This window comes from Pempheris klunzingeri, chromosome 13 (genome assembly GCF_042242105.1).
Source record: "Pempheris klunzingeri isolate RE-2024b chromosome 13, fPemKlu1.hap1, whole genome shotgun sequence".
Taxonomy (NCBI): Eukaryota; Metazoa; Chordata; class Actinopteri; order Acropomatiformes; family Pempheridae; genus Pempheris; species Pempheris klunzingeri.
Window position 1 is genome coordinate 4,184,221 of NC_092024.1, and position 22,993 is coordinate 4,207,213.

Here is a 22,993-nt window from a genome sequence, read left to right on the forward strand (position 1 = left end):
AGGAGAGGAGAGAAGAGTGGGTTTACTATGTTTTTGTTCTTTCATGTGTGTGTGTGTGTGTGTGTGTGTGTGTGTGTGTGTGTGTGTGTGTGTGGGGACACCTCAGAGGTTGTCTGAGGAGGCAGTGGAGCGTGCTGAGAGGTTGCCATCACACAGCTGCCACGCCAACTGGACACACACAAAAATCACACGCACACTTACAAACGCTCAAGCAGGCCACATCTATGTGGAGGCATGAGCGCCCCACACCACACACACACACACACACACACACACACACACACACACACACACGGTACACACGGTACACACGGCACAGAGCAAACACAGGCAAGCACAAAGTCACTTGTCACATGCAAGTCACATGCACGCACACACACACACACACACACACACACACACACACACACACACACACACACACACACACACACACACACACACACACACACACACACACACACACACACACACACGTGACTCACCACTCATTCACACATGCAAGCTTTCCACTCGCAACCACTTCACACTTGTGCACGGATGTGCACACAGGAACACACACTGCCCTTGGTTGTTGTGTGTGTCGTCTGAGCCTTGGATTGTAAGAGTACAGAGGAAGGAATTCATTGAGTTCACTCCCTTTTTAAAGCCATCTACCCTTTAACTAGCAGCGGCCCACTGACGGCCAAGTCATAACAAAGTTAGGCTATGTAGATAAAAATTGTTCAGCCCCACAGAACTTTATTTTGAATTTCAGCGCAGATCTCAAAGTTTCCAAAGATACCAGCCAAAGCTTAGGGAAATGCCTTTAAAATATAGACAATGTCTTTCAGTACACTGTGATATTAGAGACTGTGCTCTCTGCTAACAAGCCCTGCGCTGCCGCCCCCTCCTTCCCTTTGTGCCAACGGCCAAATCAGCACTGTTGCATCTTTCAAAATAGCACAGCGGGAGGAGAACGGCCAAAACGGAGCGTGCAGGAACTCTATAATTTGTTATGGGGCTGACGGGGAGTGATATCAATGATTCAACTATCTTATCTGGGTCCGTGATACACATCTTGTAAATATATTCTCTCTCTCTCTCCCCCCATCTCTCTCTCCTTCATCCGGCACCCCTCTCAATCTCTTTGACACGTTGCTGTTATTATGACGACGGATAGCGAGGTGATTATCATTCCTCCAGCGGAGCCCACATGTACACATATGCTGACCTCAGTCATCGCACACCTCGGCACCTGTACACAAACCAAACACACACACACACACACACACAGACAGCGAACATACATGCACAAAACACACACAGCTAGGAGATTGTAAGGTGGGTAGCTGATAACCTGCAGTTACGAGGTTAATGTGCGGTAGTGCACACGCTCCATGTCAAGCAGGAACATTTGTGTTCTGCCGCCTCGCACTTTATCATGTGCTGAGGAGAAGATTATGCTTTATTAGATTCACGAGCTGCCGCAGGAGTGCAAACAAAAGACATGGGGAAACAGAGGTTCCCAGTCAGTCCATCGTTTCCACAGAAAACATTATGCTAGACAGATACTTCTGGATGCATATTCCACAGATTTTTCCAGACTAAAACAGAACTCACAATTTGGATTCAAATTGTAGAAAGTGCAGGTTTGTTTTTCCCAGTCTAAAGTTACACTATGGAAAAGTTGCTTTACTTCTTATTGCAATACTGCGGGTCATGATTAGAGGTGGGCATCATTTGATTGTTGCAGTTTTCAGAAGTTACAGCGCGCCTGTCTTTATTAGGAAATTTCTTTTGATCAACCACAGGGCAGCACCTCTCTACCAGTCAAAAAGAGGAAGTGACCATGGCGGGACCAGAGAAACAGGCTCATTGTCGGTCTATTTTTAGCTACTCTGGTCACACGCTGCTAAACTAACATTAGCAAGTCAACCTACAGAAACACGGTTATTTTATGGGTGCTCTGTATTAACACTTAGTGAGATGGAGAACTGTACTTATGTGCATGGGCGCCTGGTTATAGTTAAAAGTGGAGGTGCAGGATTAGTGACGGGTGAGGGGAGGCACAGCAGAAAAAACACCTGAAATGCCTACGATACAGAGTCTTCAATAATGAACAATAAAGCTCAAGAACCCCAGTCTGTCAGATAAAAGTAGTATATCGGACCCATTCACCCACCTCAGTCTCGTCGTTTAAATTGACTTCATCAGATTTTAAACTACATCACCTAATTTCCTAAACTCCTTCTGGCAGAATGCTCTGACTTCCTGTGATTTCTGGTCAAATAAAAGTTGCTTTTCGTATCTGGTAAACTCTTAATTACTACCGTAGCGTACTTTCGCACTGTGTGGTCGTGTGCCACATGTGTGAAAGCGGCTTCAGTAAGGATGGGAAATGTAATGTTTAATTCACATACTACACATGACACGGCCGGATAGAACTTATTTTGATCCAAAACACATGTTTGCTCCCCCAAGTCTCCTGCTGCTCCTCCTGCTGCTCCATCGCTCAGGCACCTATTCTTATGTGAATGACAGAAATCTCCTCGCCTCATAAACACGCGCGTCGCATTCTTTCCCACGGGTCTCTCTTTAAAGTGTTAGTAGGAGAGCGGTGATAGTGTGCAGAGGGGCCGGCAAGATTCTGAAAACATGAATGACGAATTCAATCTGAAAGACAGACGGTGCATTTAAAGTAAAATAAGTGTCATTTATAATATAATTAATGATAGCGAACCAACCTGCTTTTGTATGTGGGGTTTTAAGCAGTGAGATAAAGTAGCACTGTTCAGTTTGTTAAGTTTAACAGAATTAAAAGTAAACATGATGTCAAGTAATATATTAATAATTATATTCTTGCACAAACAACAATTTTTCAGAAAAGTTTGATAATTATCATGATAATGGTGCAACAGTAATAAAATTAAATCTTATACTGTTTTGTTTTTTGTGTCTCTCTGCAGATGTCAGTTTCTGCAGATGTTTTTTCTACTGGCAAAAAGACAGATATTTCATTAAGCTACCAGTATGTAGGGGTGGTTCTGCGTTTAAAATCAATTAATTGAATTAATTGAATTCATCTCTGAGCATAGTTGTTGAAATAACGCAAATATATCTTTTAATGAATTCATAATAATAATAATAATAATAATAATAATAATAATAATAACTTTTATTTTAGCTTTTCTATATACAGTATGGTAGAGTCTTTCTGGATATATATGGCTTTTCCTAAACATATAAAATATGGCGTACTGATATAGATTGGGGGAAAAGTTGTGTCAGAACTCATTTGTAATATTTTCAGTCAGCATGATGAGTCAAATTAAATGCATATTTTTACTGAAATAGCTTGTAATGACATGTAAACACACGCTGAAATTGTTAAGCTCTGAGAGTTTAACTTACTGACTCTTAACTCTGACTCACTTCTGTCAGATTTAAAAGCAGGCTGTTGGAAAACATCCGACTGGTTTTAAGTCAGGTGCAAAAGGAAATCTGCCATGGAAAAAAAAAAAGCACCTTAATACTGAGTGGCAAAGCTTCCAGAAAACATGCTGCTCTTTCTACATTTCCGATCCTCAATGTGACCAAAGCACTGCTTGGTATTAGCCACAGTATTATTCAGAATGTGAGGATTCATCAATTCGCATATCTGTTCTTCATATTTCCAGAAAAAAAATGAATCCAGAAAAATAGGGGGAGGGCACTGAATGAAATAAAATTAAAAAAAATCTGTCTGTCCCTTAAATTATGGCCATTCAAAATTAAAATTAAAAAATTAAACAATATGCACATCAGGATATTTTCAGACCAGCCCCGGTAAGAGGAGCTCACCTCATGGTGCGAAGGTCCCAGCCTCGTATGGCCGTGTCATTCGCTGTGGCAAGCTGGCTGCAGTTGTGGTGGGGGCTCCACTTGCCTGAGGTGAACTTCAGCTGACCTTTGCCCTCCAGGGTGGCAGTGCTGGAGACCTGCAGAGGACAGAAACACCTTCATTACCATCTCCGAGCAAGGACGTGAGTTTACTCCAAATATCCGGGACAGGTTCAGCCAGTACATTGCATTCAATCAGCATAATAAGGCATTATTAGAAGTCCTTTTCTCTGCGGGCCACACTCAAGACAACAATCATTCAGTATGACTCCTTGGTAATATTTTGAGCATTACCGGCACACCAGCTGCCTGCCGATTTACGCCATGCTGAAACACGTGCACTCTTACTGACATACCTCACTTCTACATACTTTGCAATAACAGTCTCACTCGAGATGCCATTGTGGCTAAAGCTGCACTAATCATTACATTTACAGAAGATCAACTTACTGTGTGCAGTATGGAAGGGCTCTCATAGAAACAAAGCCACAGATAATTGTTCCCATCCCCTCTTCCTCTAGCTCTACCTTTAGCTCATTGTTCTGGTTTTCTTGTCCACAAAAATCCGGATCTTGAGCAGCAGAAAAAAATCTTCCTCAGTATGCTACCTACCCAGCACTAAACAGTTAGCTGTTCGCTGTGAGCTGGGGAACACTACCCTGGTGATCGGATCGAATTAATTTAGCTCGACAGTGTGTTCATGTTGGAATATTTCTTTTTGTGAGAGGGGGCCATATCCATCCACCAGCGATTCAGAAGTTTTGGATCCTGGGTATGTGAACACATTTAGCAGCAGCAGAACCATATATTTTCCTCAGGACTTGGTGAGGACCAAAACAGGGCTGAAAGGAGGATGAATATTGTGAGTTAAATCCATCAGGTGGACAGAAAGATGACCCCTGTTGAATGCTAATGCCGGGTGTGTACACAGGCACCTGTTTGGCAAACAAAGTTAGCAATATCGAATTCTTGTGATGTCAGATATCGTGGTTTCAGCGTTTCACACTGACAAAGTATTACATAAAGCAGCTTTAGATTACACGTTAAGATAAAACTGTCGTGTTTTACAAAAATGAGACAGAAATGCATGCATACCACCATCACAGTAGTGTTATTTCAAAATGCACTGCAGCTTTAAATAAAAAACTGAATGTACTAACAGAATGTATCCCTCATATCTCTTCTGTCTGCAGCATGTTCCAATATATGAACGACTATACTCTGTTCTCATTTTAATGCCCAACAGCACCTGAGGACCTATACAGCCAGAACCCCTGCTGAAGGGACTGGGGGGGGCAACAGCACTCCACCTGTCCCTTCTGTAACATGGTGCTCAGTCAGCAGGTGTAATGACCCCTGACTCTCCTTGGTTCCATAGCGGGGATCTATACACCAGATCACTCAGAGTTACTTATGGATCAACTGTCAAAGATGAGCCCTTGGAGGGTTTAAGACTGATTCAAGAGAGCTGAAAACTGAGGAGAACTAGCCTGGCTGGATCGGTTGAAAATCATTCAAATTCACTGTAATGTCTTCTAAATGAAAAGCACTGATAAATGTCACTAAATCCGAAAATTAGAGCAATTTAGCTGAAAGGCAGTCAGGTTAAATTGCAACATTTCAAGCTTTTCAAACACGGCGACATGCTTGTCATTGGATATTTATCAAACCTGCTACGTATATTTCACAGGGCAGCAATGAAGGTGAAATTAATCAAAGTCAAAACACTTCAAGGAACTTGAATTATAAAGCATATCACTTCATCAGGCTACTTTAAAAATGGAATCCAATTAATTCAGCAGGCTTGCTTTGGAAATGGTTATCTTTCCCTTAAATTATGATGCATCTAACCATTCTAAAAAAGCAGCATCACACTGCTCCATTTTTCTCTGCTCTGACTATCTGCAGGTTTTTATCCTCCTCTTTCCCCTTCTCCCATTTCTCTCTCTCTCTCTCTCTCTCTCTCTCTCCCTTCTCTGCCTGCTGGAGCAGAGATCATCGATCGCCCCGTCACCGCATAGTTCCCTGGTACACTCTCATTATTTCAGCTGGAGAGGACACAGGGAGAGCGAGCGAGAGAGAGAGAGAGACAGGCTGACAGAGCAGCACGGAGGGAGGGAGGGAGGCTTTGAAAGAAAAGCAGATAGGATAAAAGAAAAGGAGAGCAACTGCATCCAACAACACTAATCAGACTTCATGTCGTACATACTTTGTTTCAAGCATACTTCCGCCTAAAGCATAATTCATCTACTGAATAACAAAGATGTAATTCAGCAGATGAATGGTGTAGGCAGCATATAAGGGTATAAAGTACGGTCATCCGAATTCTCTTACAATCTAACTGATAATGTCACTGATGCTTTCTCTGCTGTCATGTCAATATTAATTCTCATTAATGATTAAGTATTATGTGTGTTTATGTGATGGTGCAACTCTTTTTTTTTTTTTCTTTCCAGGGTTTGTGGCCGTGTGCCACAGCTTCCCTCCGATGGAACGTGATCAAGTGTCACACACGTCACGTATCTTTGAGTAATATGTGGGCGTGGTATCATTTATAGAGAGGATTAAAACTAAATGTTCAGAGCTGACTGTAAGCGTGACTTGTGAGTGAACAGTGTCTGTAGGACGACAGTGATAGTGAGCTGTAGAGGACTGTGCACCTCCACCCACATGTCCCCTCACCGGCATTGTTACTGTAGGCCAGGTGGAGGACAAGTGAGGAACAGAGAAATTAGATCTCAACGATGTCCTTTTGAAAATGTGATCAGTGGCTTTGCCAACTGACATCCAAACACACACCTCCTACCACAATACCACTGGCTATTACAACCAATGGACAGGGTTAGCTGGTTATTCTGAATCTGATTGGACAGCTTTATGTATATAAGGCCATGGTGAGGAAAAATAGATTTGTCGATGATGCTCGATATCTGTAGAGCCCTTACTTTGATCTTTAACATCAGATCTTTAGATCTTCCCCTTAAATATGAAATATAGCCAAACAGGCATTTTTACTTTTCGCTTTCAGCCATTGTCTTGTCAGTAATTACTCCGTACTCTCGTCATGAGATAAAAAAAAGCGAAGGGTCGTTACACTTGGTACACTGACAACACCAGCTACCATAGCCGAGACTTATACAAGCATGGGAGCAGCATGAGTGATCAAAAGTGTTTAATTGGAAGAGAAAACAGGCGGATTGTAAAACACCAATACTCAAAAATGTTTTGTTGAGATACACCAAGAAATATCACTAATAACAGAAATAACTTTTTGGGGATTTTACTGTCTGGGTCTTCAACATGTTTCTGGGCCAAGCAAACACCATCTATGGCAAACAACATTGACACAACAACGACTTATGCATCATACAAATTGGCTGATTGCTCCTTAATTCTTCAAAGAATTTTTCAAAGAATCAAGTTCCCCAACTTTGTCTTAACAGAGGAAGTGACAGTAGGACCCCCCCCCTCTCTGGTTACACTAGTGGTACAACAGCAAAGCCTGAGCATCGTGTATCCCAGGTTCCCAGCTTTATTAGTGCACTAACCAAATTAGGGGCCCTAACAAGGCGGTGCACACAACACTAGGGGACACATTCATTTACAACGTAAGCGGTACTAATTCAAAGCTATCTGTCAAATCACCATGCATTTATGCTTTCTCTAGACTCCGGAAGAAAAAGTGTGTGTGCATGTGTTTGTGTGTGTGTGTGTGTGTGTGTGTGTGTGTGTGTGTGTGTGTGTGTGTGTGTGTGTGTGAGCAGATGTGCAGGACAAGGTGTGTGGGTGTGCTGTGAGCCGGCGGAGATGTTCTCACTCAATTCCACCAGCGATTCTAATTGATGAGCCATGCACATGCAGACACATACACACAAATCTTCTTTCAAACAATGCGCACTGGTACGCTTATGCACGTGATCCACTCTTATGTATGCATACACACACTCAAGAAAACTCCCACGCCGAACACTCACACACACACATGCATGCATACGCGCGCACACACACACACACACACACACACACTAATCTAGGCCTGGCCCTTGACAGAGAGAGAGAGCGAGACACACATCCACACTGCAGCTGGACACGGCTTGAGATGAACACATCACCCTCTGACAGATAGAGGGAACGGGAGAGTGGGATGAGAGGAGAGAGGAGGGAGGAGGGAGGAGATTAGCATTCTCATCAGCACTGGAGGAATTTATCTTGGCTGGCAAGCTCTTTCTCCTCTTTTTCATTCCCTTTCTACTCATCAAGCCCACTCTCTTTCCTTATCCATATCTCCCTCTTTTTCCCTCCTAATCTCCATCTTTCCAATCAGATGGGCCCTCCATTGCTCCCTCGTTATACATCCTCTCTCCTTTCTGCCTTTCTCATTATACTCCTTTTTGCAACACTGCTTTTCACCCCTCTCCTCCTCCCTCGATACGGGATTTAACATCTGTGTAGTCCAGAGTCTGTGGCAGACGATAGAGGCAACAAGCCCCCCACCTCCATGGTGCTACTTGACCTCAAGCTGTGGTCATGGCGCAAGGGATGCACGCATTCACACACAAACAGAAACTGAATTGATTACAAGCAGAGGTAACACATGTCTAAACAGGAACTGAGACCAAGGATTAGGGACGTCTAAATTCATCAATGTTTGCGTATTTGTCGTTCAAATACATGTACCTGTGTTAAGGTTTAAATGAAAAGATCACATTCATTTTGTTCCCCTAATGGTTTAGGTGGAGGTGTTAGCGTTGTTAGCATGTAGCAGACCACCATGTTTAGCTCGTCGGACAAAATGTTCTGCTATAAATGTGGCATGTTGGCCAAACTAAGCCACAAAACAAAGCCACTGCTATGTGATTGTCTTCCAATGCAAAGACAAGACTCGACGCAAATTTGCTGTGAATGGCATAAATCTGAGGTGACGCTAAGTCTGCAAACATTATAAGTCTTTTAACTTGAATAAACTTTACAGCACACGCAGTCGGTGTCTGTAAAGTTACGCATTAGCTGTTTGCGGCAAATAAACAGAACGCAAGAACAGTCCACCACTTAAATTTGCCCTAACAAGAGCACTAGCTTTGATCATTTCTCTCTACTTTGGATTGAACATTCACGCAGACGCACTGGCTGGTGTATTTAGGACCCACTGGTGCGTAGTGTCGAGTTTGAGGTCAATCCAGTGAGCAGTTTTTGACAACGCTGTAAGCAGCACTTCCGGGAGCCAAGCAATCAACCTGTTTTCCGAACAGGCATGGGCACACACTCCTCATGGCCATGCTCTGAAGAGGCACCGTGCTGGTATGAATCACTGGGCAAACAATCAAACAATCATCATGAAGGTTAATTCCTGTATAGAGCATCGACGAAGATACAACACTTGACTCCAAACATTCAGAAATGCTTTTCACCAGGTATTTCTCTACCAACGTCTCTACCTCAGTGTCAACATGACAGCACATTATGTATGAAGATGTTTTGTAAAATGAATGAATGCATGTATGAATGTTGTACCCCTTCCAGGTCAATATCCATATACACTGGGCATGGTAAGAATAAATGCAGGTCTAAGGCTGGTTATGACGGAACAGAAATGTAAATGGCAAACTTTTGAGTCATCCTGGAACATGACGAACCCATCCACAATTCAGCATTTACACTGCATTGATATACCGTGTACAACAAATGGCTCCATCTGGTGAACAATCGAAACCACTGCATTTGTCTGTCAAACTGAGCTGAAATGTGAAATAAACATCATCATTCTGGTTTGAACCTTGATCAGTGGGACTGCTAATGGATAATCTCCACACTGACATGGGGAGAGAGATTGACCAGAGAGGGGAGAGAGAGACATTTTTCAAAGCCTGCTTGCTGAGATCAGATGAACACGCGTGCATGCCTTAACACAAAAACACACACACTTGTATCTATTTGGTGAGTGACCTGGCTGCCCTTTATGTGAATCCCTCAACGAGCACATGAATTACCAATGAGCCATCTATATTCCTCTTTGCTCAGACTTCTGATGGAATAACACACACACACACACACACACACACTTGAAAGCGTGGGCTGACACACCACTACTCTATTACTTCCTCCTCACACACACGCACACCTGACATACACCATTATCTTGAGTCTTTAAATGCATAATGGGCATTTTAATTCCAAGCCGGCAGGTTGGGGGACGGAGCATTTACAGTGAAGAGCCTCTTCACCTTGCATTAGCAAAGACACAGCTACAAGAGAAGTGACCAGAAGTACTTACACACCTTGGTTACAAGTTGATCCATTCACTTTTGGTTCTTAGAAATCATTAGGCCCACTGTGTATTTCTACATAATAGGAATAAGGCAAGACTGAGTATGAATGCAGTGAAAAATGATTTCGGCTCACTGACAACAGTTTGTGTCCCGTTTCATCATGACAAAACCCCCCGAACACAAAGCCAGGTCCGTAAAGGAATGGTTTTCCCAGTTTGGTGTAAAACAGCTTGACTGGTTTGCACAGAGCAGACACCACCCTCACTAATGTTCTAAGTACATTTACTAAGTATACTGTAGTAGAAAGTATCTCACCCTTTTATTAAATGAGTCGGAAAGATGACAGCATAACTAAGGGAACATCTAAGGGAAAGTGTCCAATCAGTGTTGATGGTATATACTATGTACTATAGATACTATACTGACCTGAAAACAGAGTTCTCCTGCTGCAAAATCTGCTGTTCTTCCAGCACCACCGTCATTTGGCTTGCACAGTGATGTATTTGGTGGCCAGAACTACAGGCTATTTCGGCTTGGATTTTCAGTCAGGGGAACCAGAGGGCATGCTCTAGATGCATGGTCGTGAACAAAACTTCCATGTCCTCTTCTATTCACTTCTATTGCAAACTAGCTTTGTTTCCAACAGTGGCAAAGTGGCATCCCAAAAAGATGAGCGCGGGCGATGTTATGGATGAGGATGCATTTTACAGTGTTTTGGATGACGCAGATATTCAGTCATATTATTATATATTTGTTTAAGAAAGAGTATACGGCCGAAGAAATGCAGCAAAAAGAGGCCAAGGCCGCGGCTGAATTAGCTGTGCAACACGAAATGGCGGACCAAGAGCATCGTGTACCTGTGCTGCCAACAGAGACTGAAGCATTCTGCTGCAATGAATTTCAGCGTGGGCAGTCGCCAATGCCAACTCAGAGAGAGCGTCAGGAGCCAGGGCACACTAAACGTTTTTGGTCAATAAAGCAAGCACTGAGGTATTTATTGCTTCAACTGACAGCATTTACCATCAACACTGACTGGACATCCGCATGAAACATGAAGAAACATTTCTCTTCAATAAAGAACAAGAAATGTCCCTCAACTTGATGTTGTTATTTTTGGTGCCCAGTACTTCGTTAGATTTTGCATTGGGCTGTCAATTAATCGCACAAATTTGCTGTAATTAATTGCCATTAATCACTTTTTTTCTTGAAACTGAAGCTTGTAACAATGTACGTTTAAATGTAAAATCACAAGCATGATGTAGAATCCACATTAAAGGAGTATATCTAAATTCAAAAGCTTGTTTATTAGCATTTTTCTAACTCTGAACACAGATTCTCTCCTGTGAACTACAGATTTCCAATAAAACCATCGAGGCCATCAAAACTGACTGTGAGAAACTGGAGGCACAGCCGTGACCACGACAACAGGTTTCATGTGTTTCGGGATAACACTGTAGTTAAGTTTGAATGAGCGTATAGCAGCCCAACAGCAATGAATGAATGGAACAGTTTTTACAAACAAACAAAAGGAAAAAAACCTGCTACCTGTGGCTGTCACAGGCCTGTAATAAGCCCAGCTAATCATTTTGTTAGGCTACAAGGAAATTAGACAGCTGACCTGCCTGTCTACCTTCGTACCTGCGTGCATGCTGCAAGTGCACTCACTGTGCATGACCGCGGCCTTTCACAAGGCTAAAGCTAGCAAGCTAGTAACATTAGAATGCCATAAGAATAGCAGTGAGTGAGTTACACCGCACAAAAGCACACACCAAATGAGCCGAAGGACAAGAGAGAGCCACACTTCTCAAATGTGACATTGAGAGCACTAATTTTGAATGAAACTGTACAGAAGTTGTAGCAGCCACAGTGTCTGTGTTTGATCCAGTCAATGATGTTCATCCCTGCAGACTCTGCATCAATAATTCCTAAACCTTCTGAAAGTATCACCCCTGGAGCTTTTGTGGCACCGGGAACTATCGCCAAGACCTAAATTGAGTCCTGCAGCAGCAATATATACATGCCTGTGATTTTGGAATGAGATGTTCAGCTGTTATACATAGGTAGACTGTACCAGTGTCCAAATACATTTGGCCATGTGGTGCAATTCCATACATTTCATGTAAAACATAATGTACGACGTCAGTAATACAACTGCTGTGAACTGTGAAAACAGATACAGTAAATGACTTTTCTCTTACTTACTAAGGGAGACTATCACTATCACTGTGGGAGGGACCTGGCCACAATGATATCAAAGTGGTCACAGCTTAGAAACCTGCCCAGATACTGTGTGTATCTGTGTGTGTGTGTGTGTGTGTGTGTGTGTGTGTGTGTGTATAAGAGTGTTTGAGACAGAATGAACTGTGAACACTCTCCTGTTGTCGCAGAGAGAGGATGTGTGAGTCTGATAACTCCAAGACGATACGGTTGTTATCAAATAATGAGTTAGCTATTGTGTGATATAGTGTGTGTGTTTGTGTATGCGCTGTGGTTTACAGTGTGTGTGTGTGTGTGTGTGTGTGTCTCACCGTGGCCTGTGTGGAGCTCTCCTGCAGGTCCCAGAGTAGTGCATGGTTATCGGCCAATGAAATCACACGCTTGCCATCCCCCATGGGCTCCCACAGCACACTGTAAATACACAAAGGCACACACACACACACACACACACACACACACACACAAAACCACAAAGTCACAGTCAATTAGAATACAGATGTTGCAAACATACATACGGGCTCATCCACACTTGCTGCAGACAGCGGGGAATGGAGCCTCTTAGTCAGATTTCATATAACTGCTAAATACAGCCCGTTGCTAACCACTTTTAAACGTTTCTACATCATGTCTGGGAATGCATGCATGGTTGCACATCGTCCTGCATTTACAGTTTCAACAAGGACATTACAAGAAATATAAAACGCTTAGCTTCTTCTCTTTTTGTCAGCAAAGTCCAAAATAGACCAAAACCGACCATTACTTAGTCTGTCTGTCAGTACTTTCTGACCCCCCCACCCTGTCTGTGATAAAGGTCACAAATATAGAGTTTCATACTTGAAAAGGCTTTGAATTGAATGAATTTGCTAAAATAGGGAGCCACTATAGTTTTTAGGAAATGTTATTCAGACAGCACAAAACAGTACATTTGTTGGGGATTATTTTCAGCTATGGATTATTACACATTTGGTGAGTGTTTTGTATGGCAAGTGGTTTTGTGTGCTTTCATGGTAATGAGGGAACATGTCACCCGGTGCCGCACTGTTGCACCATGGTGTTTTTAGTAGTTTTAGGACAACAATGGAGCTCTGTGGCACAGAGGAACAACATAACAGCCTCTCAATACAAAAATAATACATGTTAGTATGATTTGTTCCTGTGGATTTGAGATCACGAGTTACAAGTGTGTGCAGTTTGTCGTGCTACTGATGATGTCTGCATAAAAAACAACGCGATACTGCCTTGAGAAAATTTAACCTGCACAAATTAGGCTGTGGCAGCTAATCATTATCCGTCTTAGAAAGTGACAATAGCATGCAACGGAGTTCTGCACAGTTACCACAGTACTTATTGGCAAATCCAGCAGCCCAATTCTGTCAATCTAGTGTTCAAACACCACAGTGGGCTGCTCACTGGTGTTAGAGAAATGGTAGCTTTTACTGCATACTTAGCTTTGATTCGTCCCTGCATACTACTTTGTGCAGAGTATTGATTCCTCGCTGCATGCTCCTTGGAGTTGTGATTCTCCACTGCGCTCTACTTAAAATATGTACTCCGTGCGTGAGCCATAGGGACCTAACCAGACATGACACGCTGAAGCCTAAACTGTTGCTTTATAATTCCCCTGGTGTTGATTGGATCACTTGTACGCTTTTATTCTTCTTCCTTTGGATAGGCTTAGCAGCTAAATGTAAGCAGAGACACAACTACATGGGATGAGAAAGAGGACACAACCCGAGTGAGAGAGCAGTGCTTTTAACTGAGTCCTACTTTAAAAGCAATATGTCAGTGCAGTCACAGACCCAGCAATAAGCTAAACATAACCTTGGCCTGGAAAAGCTGCTATATGCTTGTTAAGGTTTTGATGTACTGTGACTTTTCAGTTCAAGAAGAAAAAAAATCTGTGTCTAATCTGGGTTAAAGGATGTAAAATGTCACAGAAGCACAGGCATGGTCTGGCTGAAGGTTTGGATGTCTGAGCTTGTCACAGCTTTAAAGCCGCCGTCATTAGAGAATTACGAAACGATGCCATTTATTTAAGGAGCTCCTCAATTAGACAACTCAATTTTCTTGGGCTCATTTGTCAACTTGAAGCAGCGGCAACAATGCCAGTGTTTGAGAGAGAGCATGTGCTATAGAAGGTGAGAATGTTCGCAGGAGATAAAAGAAATGACAGAGGAAAGGGGAAAATACAAAGCTGAAGTTTGCTTTGGAATTTAATCCAAGTTTCAAATATGCATAGCCTTATTAGAGAAGGTGGAGCGGGGCAATGGAGAGGGACCGGGGGGAGGAGAGAGAGGGCAGAGGAGGGGGAAAAGAGCGGTGTTTATAAGTGCTGTAAACTCTTCCCCTGAAGAGCAGGAAGTCATGGACTTGGGAAGCATAGACAAACACACACACACACACACACACACACACACACACACACACACACACACACACACACACACACACACACACACACACACACACACACACACACACACACACACACACACACACACACACACACACACACACACACACATTTTGTCACTAAGGAGCACACCACATTGATTTACAATTAGTGCCTCAGACCCTGACCTTAAATCACAGGTTCAGGGTTTCAAATCTAGCTTTATACAATATTTGCCTTTTAAGCATTGAAACTTGCTATAATTAGTGGTCACTGCGATCATTCCTCACCACACTGGCCATGAAATGATTTCTTTCACACACACACACAACTACACTGGACTACTTTCAATATGTGCAAAAATAAAGATCTGATTTTACTGAACTGAAGACGGCTGAAGGCTCACATTAGCTTCTAATACTGCATTTTACAATGGGATCAAGTCTGAGTGGAGTCACAATTGGTGCTTCACAATTAGCATGAGGAGGAAGTTTTACTGCAACCACTAACCACTAACCCTCTAAATATGAGTCTTGTTCACTGAGTCTAACCTTTGACCTTAAGCAATATATCTCCAGCTCCAAAACCTTAATGAAAAAAAATATATATATCAACCTTAAAAGTGAATGCTTTAGCTTTTTGTCCCGAAGTGGAAGGACAGTCAAGTGACAGAGGGTTCAGGTTTGCGCGCCCACAATGTGATCAATGCACGTGCTGTACACATGCAGCACGGTGGGCCACCTCATTGCAGCCAAGAGACCTTATTGATGGAGCCTGCAGCATGTCAAATACCATCTCTCTTTCTCTGGCGTGCACACACACACACACTCTCAAACACATAAATCAGCACACCGTAGGACCAATTAAAATATACTCACCACTTTGGGATTTGCACACTGTATGCTTCCCTACAGTATCAATTAATTTGTGCGATAGATGGAGGAAGAGGGAGAGGCAGCTGCTGTAAGGCGTCCAGTATCTCATATTGCCCTCCTCTCTTGTTATAGAATATAAGTTATGTGCGTTTGACCTTGAGCTCTGCAACAAGCTGGCACGCTGGCTACTGAGATGGTATGTAAATACTGTCAGGGGGAGCTATGGAGGTTTTACAGCCCCATATATCTAAGTCTGGGCCACAGATGCACCTCTCTCCCTCATAGGATTGTTCCACCACTTTGCTGTGCTTTGCATCCATATGACTTCAAACCCAGCTCCTTACAGAGAAAACAGGCTACACAAACAAATTGTGTGCATGTGCCTTTTCTTCTGGATAAGATTCTAGCATTGGCTACAGGGTCACCGAGGGCAGTGTGTGTAAGTATATCCAAACTTCTCCAACCTCCAGACACAGAGAGAAATTATACAGGAAACACTGTGTGAAGGGAAGGGGAAACTTTTCCAAAGGGAACAGGCTTCGACAGAAGCTTAGCTCCTGGTTGCCAAAATATGCAGATAGGCTAAGCTCTGAAACGAACAAGTCTTGCACCTTTTATTTCTTCTTTGTTATTAGAAAAGAGCAATCTAGAAACACCAAGGGTAGACTGCATTTTTAGCAGACACTGACACTTTTGCCAGTGAAAATGACAAACATCCATCAGTCACAGCTGATAATATCATCATCAGCCACAGCCATATAGGCTAAAATTAATCCTTTGGCTACTGTCTGGTTGAAGAGCTCTCTTCAAGCTGGTGTTTTTGCGAGGCCAAAAAGGAAGGAATCGCTCTGCATCATCAGTCTGTGTTTTTGTAGTCGACCAAAAGTGGTGACTCTTATCTATAAAATGATCCAACTGATTGTGTGAGATCATTTTCAGGAAAATGTCACAGTCATATCAATATTTCAAGTTTATCAGCTTAATTTTGAACGGATAACTTTAGTGTGTGAAGTGAGTAGGTCATGACAAAGTCATGTATGCAAAGGAGGAAGGCTATAGCTGTTGTTTCAGTGTGTCAGGGACACATTTAACTTACATAGCTACAGGTTGTGAACATTAGGCTCCCAAACTTTTTTTCTGCTCTCTCAACATCAACTTTTCCTGATTTAATAAAGTCTGACGTGGAATGCTATTGGGTTATATGAATGGGACTAAAAGGAGACTGAATACTGGGTTGGATTTTTAACGAACTGGGTTCAATAACATGCTGACAAACCTCAACCCTAATTACATCATAATAGATAGGAAAAACTTTTTTCAGGTTTTGCTATAATTTCTAAGTGCAATAAATTGGAATTGTCCTTTAATGCGCCCACCTGAACTTCACAAACATTTTTAAGTGAGGGAGTAAAAGCCACCTACCCACAAATTTCAGTGCAACTCCTTCATCATGGTGTTTGATGTAAGATGGTGGTCTTTAATCGACTAAGTCCCCCTCAAATGCGCACACACACACACACACACACACACACACACACACACACGACTGCCTGCATGAGAGCCCACTACTGGGGTTCAATTGATTGGGACTAGAGGACTCACACAGAGAAAATCACGCTCAGTGATCACCAAGAAATTGGTCTACACACATAGATACACAGTTTTGCATAGAGACACACGTACAGAGACAAAAAGCATAGATGCTAATCACATTACAGGATAGAAGAGGCTTGAGATATATACAGCCAGACTACTGCAAAAATGCAGCAGGTCTTTCTCTTGAAATGATCACACAATACTACCCATGATTGCATTCATGTGTGTGTGCACAAACACACACAATCACACCCACAAACACCCCCAGCCCCCTCCTGTTGCACCCCACTTTAGAAAATCAACCTCATTGCCTTTTGTGCTTTACCGTTCCCGCCTAGGACCCTGATTGGCTCAAATGACTCCAAAGGAATTGATTCGCTCAACCCTATCAAATCCAAGTGTGAGAAGAAGAGGAAGGATGAAAAAAACAATGGTGCACGCACAAAAAAAACAGATTTTTCCCAGGCTTTCGTTGGCTCCGTTAGTTTTTGGTGCATTTTTCAGATATTTTCATTCGGAGCACGCTTCACGACAGGGCTGAGGCTCAAATGTTTGCCCACCCAAACAATGAGAGGATTTGGAGGAAGGGGAAAGTGTTATTGTTAGTGGGAGAGAAGGGACACCAGCTACAGGATAACACACACATGAAGGATGCAGGCTACACATGGGCAGACACGCTACAGTGGACGCAAACACACACGAGCAGGTGAACAAACACACACACACACACACACTCACAAAACAGACAAAAGCCTCATAAGAATACAAACTCGAATCTCTTTACTCTTTGTCTGCTTACACACTCAAACATCCACACATACACAGGCTTGTGCAAGCTGCCAGTGCTATCAGAGTGAGTGGGGATCAGTGTGTGTGTGTGTGTCATAGAGAGATGGAGGAGGTGGGCAGCAGACCAAAGCCATCCATCTAGCGGAGCCAATAGTGCACAGCACTGAATGCACGCTCTCACCACACACACACACACACACACACACACACACACACACACACACAGTGTGGTGCCCTTGTGAGGGTTAGAGCTCTAAGGGTGTTTAGATGGTGGAGCCCAGAGCCATCGATCTTTCCCCAGCAGCCTTGCTTGACCTGACCTCTGACACACACACACACACACACACGTACACAACTACACACACACACACTCGTGTACACACACACACACACACACACACACACACAGACAAACAGAACAACATTGACTTTCTACACACACACGCAAGTGCAAAACACACATGAAGTTGCACAAATGCACTTCCTTGCAAGCCTCTCTCTGTCGTCCTCTCTCTCCATCGTCCTCACTTCCTCTCCATCGTTATCTTTCCCTTGCAGACACCTGCTACAGTATGCATCACACTAACTGATTGGTGCCTCTAAAAATGATAGCAATCATGTGCACGCCGATGAACAGTGGACTAAAAAGGGATTGACCATTGATTTTCATTCTCATAGACGGTGAGTTATGGGAGGGCATTGTGCACAGGCGCTCTGACTGTAAGACAATAGGATTGGGCTGAGACTACAATCTAAAATGTGGGCCAGTTAATAGTCTGATACTGAGGGCAGATAAGAGAGGAGAGGAGAGGAGAGGAGAGGAGAGGAGAGGAGAGGAGAGGAGAGGAGAGGAGAGTCTTATTCCAGCTGGTAGGAGTCTAATGATGTAGAGTGTGTGGGCTATTTCAATTTTAGTAGGACAACATGTCCATCTGTCCTCTAGTGTGTTTTCAATGCTCACTGTAGTTTCTAAATGGCTCCCATTTAGTTTTAGGATTTCTGATCCCAGGATAAAAGACAAATCCTGCCTGTAGGTTGTTTGTTTCTTTGTTTGAGGTGGGAGGATCAAACAGCAAACTCTCTGTTCAGGCTTTTCAGGGGACTGCTGAATGAAATAAGTTACGTCACACTGTTGTATGAAGCAGAGCATCACAATCAGCAACCTACGTAATATCATTATGTCATGTAAAGGACAGTACTTGAAGTACTGAAGCAGTGTTTGGTCTCTGTAATCACTATTACTCTGTATTTATATCAGCAAGCAAGACTTCCCTTCCTAATTCCACTGGAAGTGTTGAAGGATTTGTTGTAAATGCAGCTTCAACAGTTTGAGTTAAACCACCACAATGTTTTTAGTACAGACTGCATCTACAACTCTTTGTGTTTCTGTCTTTTCGCTTCAGCTCAGCATAGAAAATCTGCCTGGGGAAACAAAAACATGGAATTTTCAACTAAAACTACAGAAACGTTGGCAGCTCCTAGAGGTAGGAATGTTTGGGAATCTCACATTTTGATTCCAAATATTGGATTAAAAAATGATTGTCGATTGAATAAATAGAAAGGGCGCACGACTTTCACTTTTGCCCTCTTCCTCCAATGCAACTTACCCGAGTCCTTACTCCACTGAGATGCATTACAGAACACAATCTGTAAAACGAGTTTTAAACGGGGTCAAGGGCCAATGTTTTGGGGCTTCCAGTGTAGCCAGTGGATATCCACAGGACAAATGACTGACATCAGGACAAACATTTTTTAAAAAACCTAATCAAAAGCTAAATTGCTGTCAAATGGCAGTGTATTGGTTCCAAGTTTACAGACACTGCATTCCATCACTCAAAACTGGTTGGTCAGTGGACTACAAATGGACTACAAACAGAATCCTGAACTGCTCCATTAGCAAAATCTTGTCCCTGCCAGATTCTGCATTGATGTCTGTTTATAAAGATTATACAGACACAACTGGCAGTTGAGTTCAATGGTCTTAATGAAAGTGTGAATTTAAAGAGGTTGGGCTGTGCTTTTGCTTTACTTTAACATACTGTCTCCAGCAGTGTAAAGACACAGACAATTGCAATTCATGAAGGTAATTTGAAATGAAAAAGACTATGGACCGACTAATATTCTTCAACCCTGCCAGAGTTGCCTAAAAGTTTTGCAAAGTGGTGCAGTGTGTGCTGGCTGGCTGGCTCCTCAACTTACATGAGCGTACTCTCTTGGTGATGCCGTACTAAGTATATACAGCATCACCGTGCTTCACTGGGCATATTGTATTAAGATATCTGAGTTTGTGATATTGTCGTGGTTGAAGCAAATATCAACTAATCATTTAGTGAGATGTCTTACGGGAAATTTAGAAACGAATGAAAATATGTTTATGTTGATGGGTATTCGTGTCGCTGGAGGTTGAGATGCTTGCAAGTGGTCACAAGATGAATCTAAGGAGTTGCAAGAAGATTACAGGGGTAGGAAATACGAAAAAGTTCTGTTTGGCTACATAAGGTTATATTAGTTTGTTCAGGTTAGTTTTTACTTCAGTTTTTTTCTTTTATTTTGAAATACACTATAGTTTTACATTCTCAGGCCTAAAAATAATCAAACTACACAGCGTGAGAGAGGAAATGAATTGAACCGCTAACAACACAGGCATGCACCCTGTGATGAGGTGATATGTTATGTGCTAAGGGGTAAAAATATCAGGATATAACCATAAATCACTATGTCACTGCTGGATCGCCATTTGTGCTGTAGAAAACTTGTTCAATAAAACTAACTCAAAGTCAAAGTATGCTCAACCACTGAGCTTTCAATGCATGCCCTGCTGATGAAGACAGGTGACAGTTCTGGAAAAAGTTGGCAAGTGGACCTTGAGTTAACGGTATTTTCAAAATAAAATGTACTGTGAATATGATGACCGACAAACAAACAAAAAGTCACTGTTCATTTATTGAGCTAAAGCCACTAAAATCAGAAAATGTTATACTTAACTGAGGCACAGCCTTAAAAAACCTGGAATTTAAGATACATCTCAATATTCTAATTGCCAAATCAAAATATTATTTCACAATAAACTATAAATAAATATTGCCAAAGCTTTAGGAGCAATCAATTAAGATTACATAACTCATGTCAATGATGAAAACTAAGCCATGTTTATATTAATCACTGCATCACCAGCCTATAAGAGGGCCTTTCAAGGCGTCTCAGGCTTTGTTTGTACCCCATCTGTTATAAAGGGGTAGTCCACACAAACACATATCATATCCCATCCTCCAAATACACACACGAGACAAACAATCCACTCTTGTGGATCAAACCAATAGTTGCACTTGCATCACTTGTATTGTGAGTACGACTGTTCCCCAGCAATACATACCAGGCGGCGTTGCTGTGGGCGCTGTCGTCTAGGTGACAGAGCAGCTCCAGGGTTTGAGGGTTGTGGGCGGAGTCGTCAGGTGACTCGTGGCTTCCTGTCTCCCAATCAGAGGGCATCCGCCAAATTGCCGCACAGGACACCACCCTGCTGTCACTAGCTGGAGGGGGGACAGTGCGCGCGCACACACACACACACACACACACACACACACCAGTCATTCAGTGTCGTTCACAGATTGTTAGACTACTGTGTGTGTGTTTTGTTCTTTTTTTTTTTTTTGGAGGGGGGGGTGATGACGTGTGATGTGGCTACACATTCCTCCAAATCCACATCACAAATGAGTTATTTTGGCACATCCACACCAGAGCCAGAGCTGCTAATTGGAGCTAGTGGAGTGAATGTAGAGCTGATACAATAATTGGACTAAAAGTTTGAGGCTTGAGGGCATAACCAGTCACAGAGAGAGAGAGAGAGAGGGAGCGGGAGAGAGAAAGCAGAAAGAGAGAGAGAGAAAACAGTGAGCAAAAGAGCCTAATTTCGTTTTGATGTAGTTATTGACAGTGTGTGGGCAGGCGCTGGGCTATGAAACACTGGCGTTGGGCCTATTTGTCAAATTAAAAAACCAACGTAGTGCAAGTCCACAGGCTCTTGAGTGGTTTTAGACAACCTTGCACTCACAGTAAGTGAGCAAGCAATCATCTTGAACAAAAGCCTTTTCTAGCTCACATACAGGACTGCCAGTGGGAGGCGGTATGGAAACGCTATATGAACGCAGTCTTGTATGCGTGTTTGTCACGCCTGTGTGTGCGTTTGTATATATATTTTTTCGTGTGTGTAAGTGTGTGGTGTGCGCAGCAGTGCGTAGTGGGTTGTCTGAGCTTCAGCCCGGTCCAGAGTGGCTGTCATCCTGTGAACTCAAGCATGTAAAGCTCAGCTGACAGAGAGCGAAAGACGGAGGGTGAAAAAGAGGGGGAGTGGGGAAAGCGAGTGGTGGGCTGTGTCTACCCCAAAGGCCTGCACTACACTCTGCATCATCCGGCCCCGCGCCCTATCGGACGGGGCTGATCCTGAATGACACGACCTCAGATACACTCACACACCCTCTTGTACTTGTAACGCTAATTAATGTAACGCATTCTTTAGCCTCTGGCCCTAACCTTAACTAATCCTAATCCTAATCACAATCAGCCCTTTGGAGATGTCGGGGGCAACAATGCACTCTTATGTCATCATGTACACACACACACACACACATATACATACATACACATATGTACGTATATATATATATATGTGTGTGTGTATATACATGCACACACACACACACACACACACATACACACACTGCTAGTACTAATGCAGTACGGTTAGGCTCTTATTTCATGCATCAAAGACATGTAATTGCATCTTGTCATGTCCCCAAATATCGGGATAATTGCAATAAATGTGTTACCAGGTGATACTGATTGGGAGGACCATATCCTAATCACCCTTGTGCTCGTTAACAGTAGTTTTTTTTTTTTATCAAAGCTATGGCAGTGTGCATCTGTGTCAACTGAGAGGGTTATGGGGGTGATAAAACTTGATTGTTAATCTAGTCACTGGTGCTTGGAGCCGGTTCTTC

At 42.8% G+C, this 22,993-nt stretch overlaps 1 protein-coding gene across 1 annotated transcript in view; it reads right to left on the reverse strand.

The window, feature by feature from the left end:
- The window catches only part of eipr1 (EARP complex and GARP complex interacting protein 1), a 51,793-nt gene that overhangs the window by 18,533 nt on the left and 10,267 nt on the right, over positions 1–22,993 (reverse strand). Inside the window, exons 4-6 of the mRNA XM_070842599.1 lie at positions 21,370–21,526; positions 12,656–12,755; positions 3,823–3,959 (exon numbers count right to left, since the gene is read on the reverse strand). Coding sequence (XP_070698700.1) covers positions 3,823–3,959; positions 12,656–12,755; positions 21,370–21,526 — 394 coding nt within the window. The remainder of the gene's footprint in view (positions 1–3,822; positions 3,960–12,655; positions 12,756–21,369; positions 21,527–22,993) is intronic.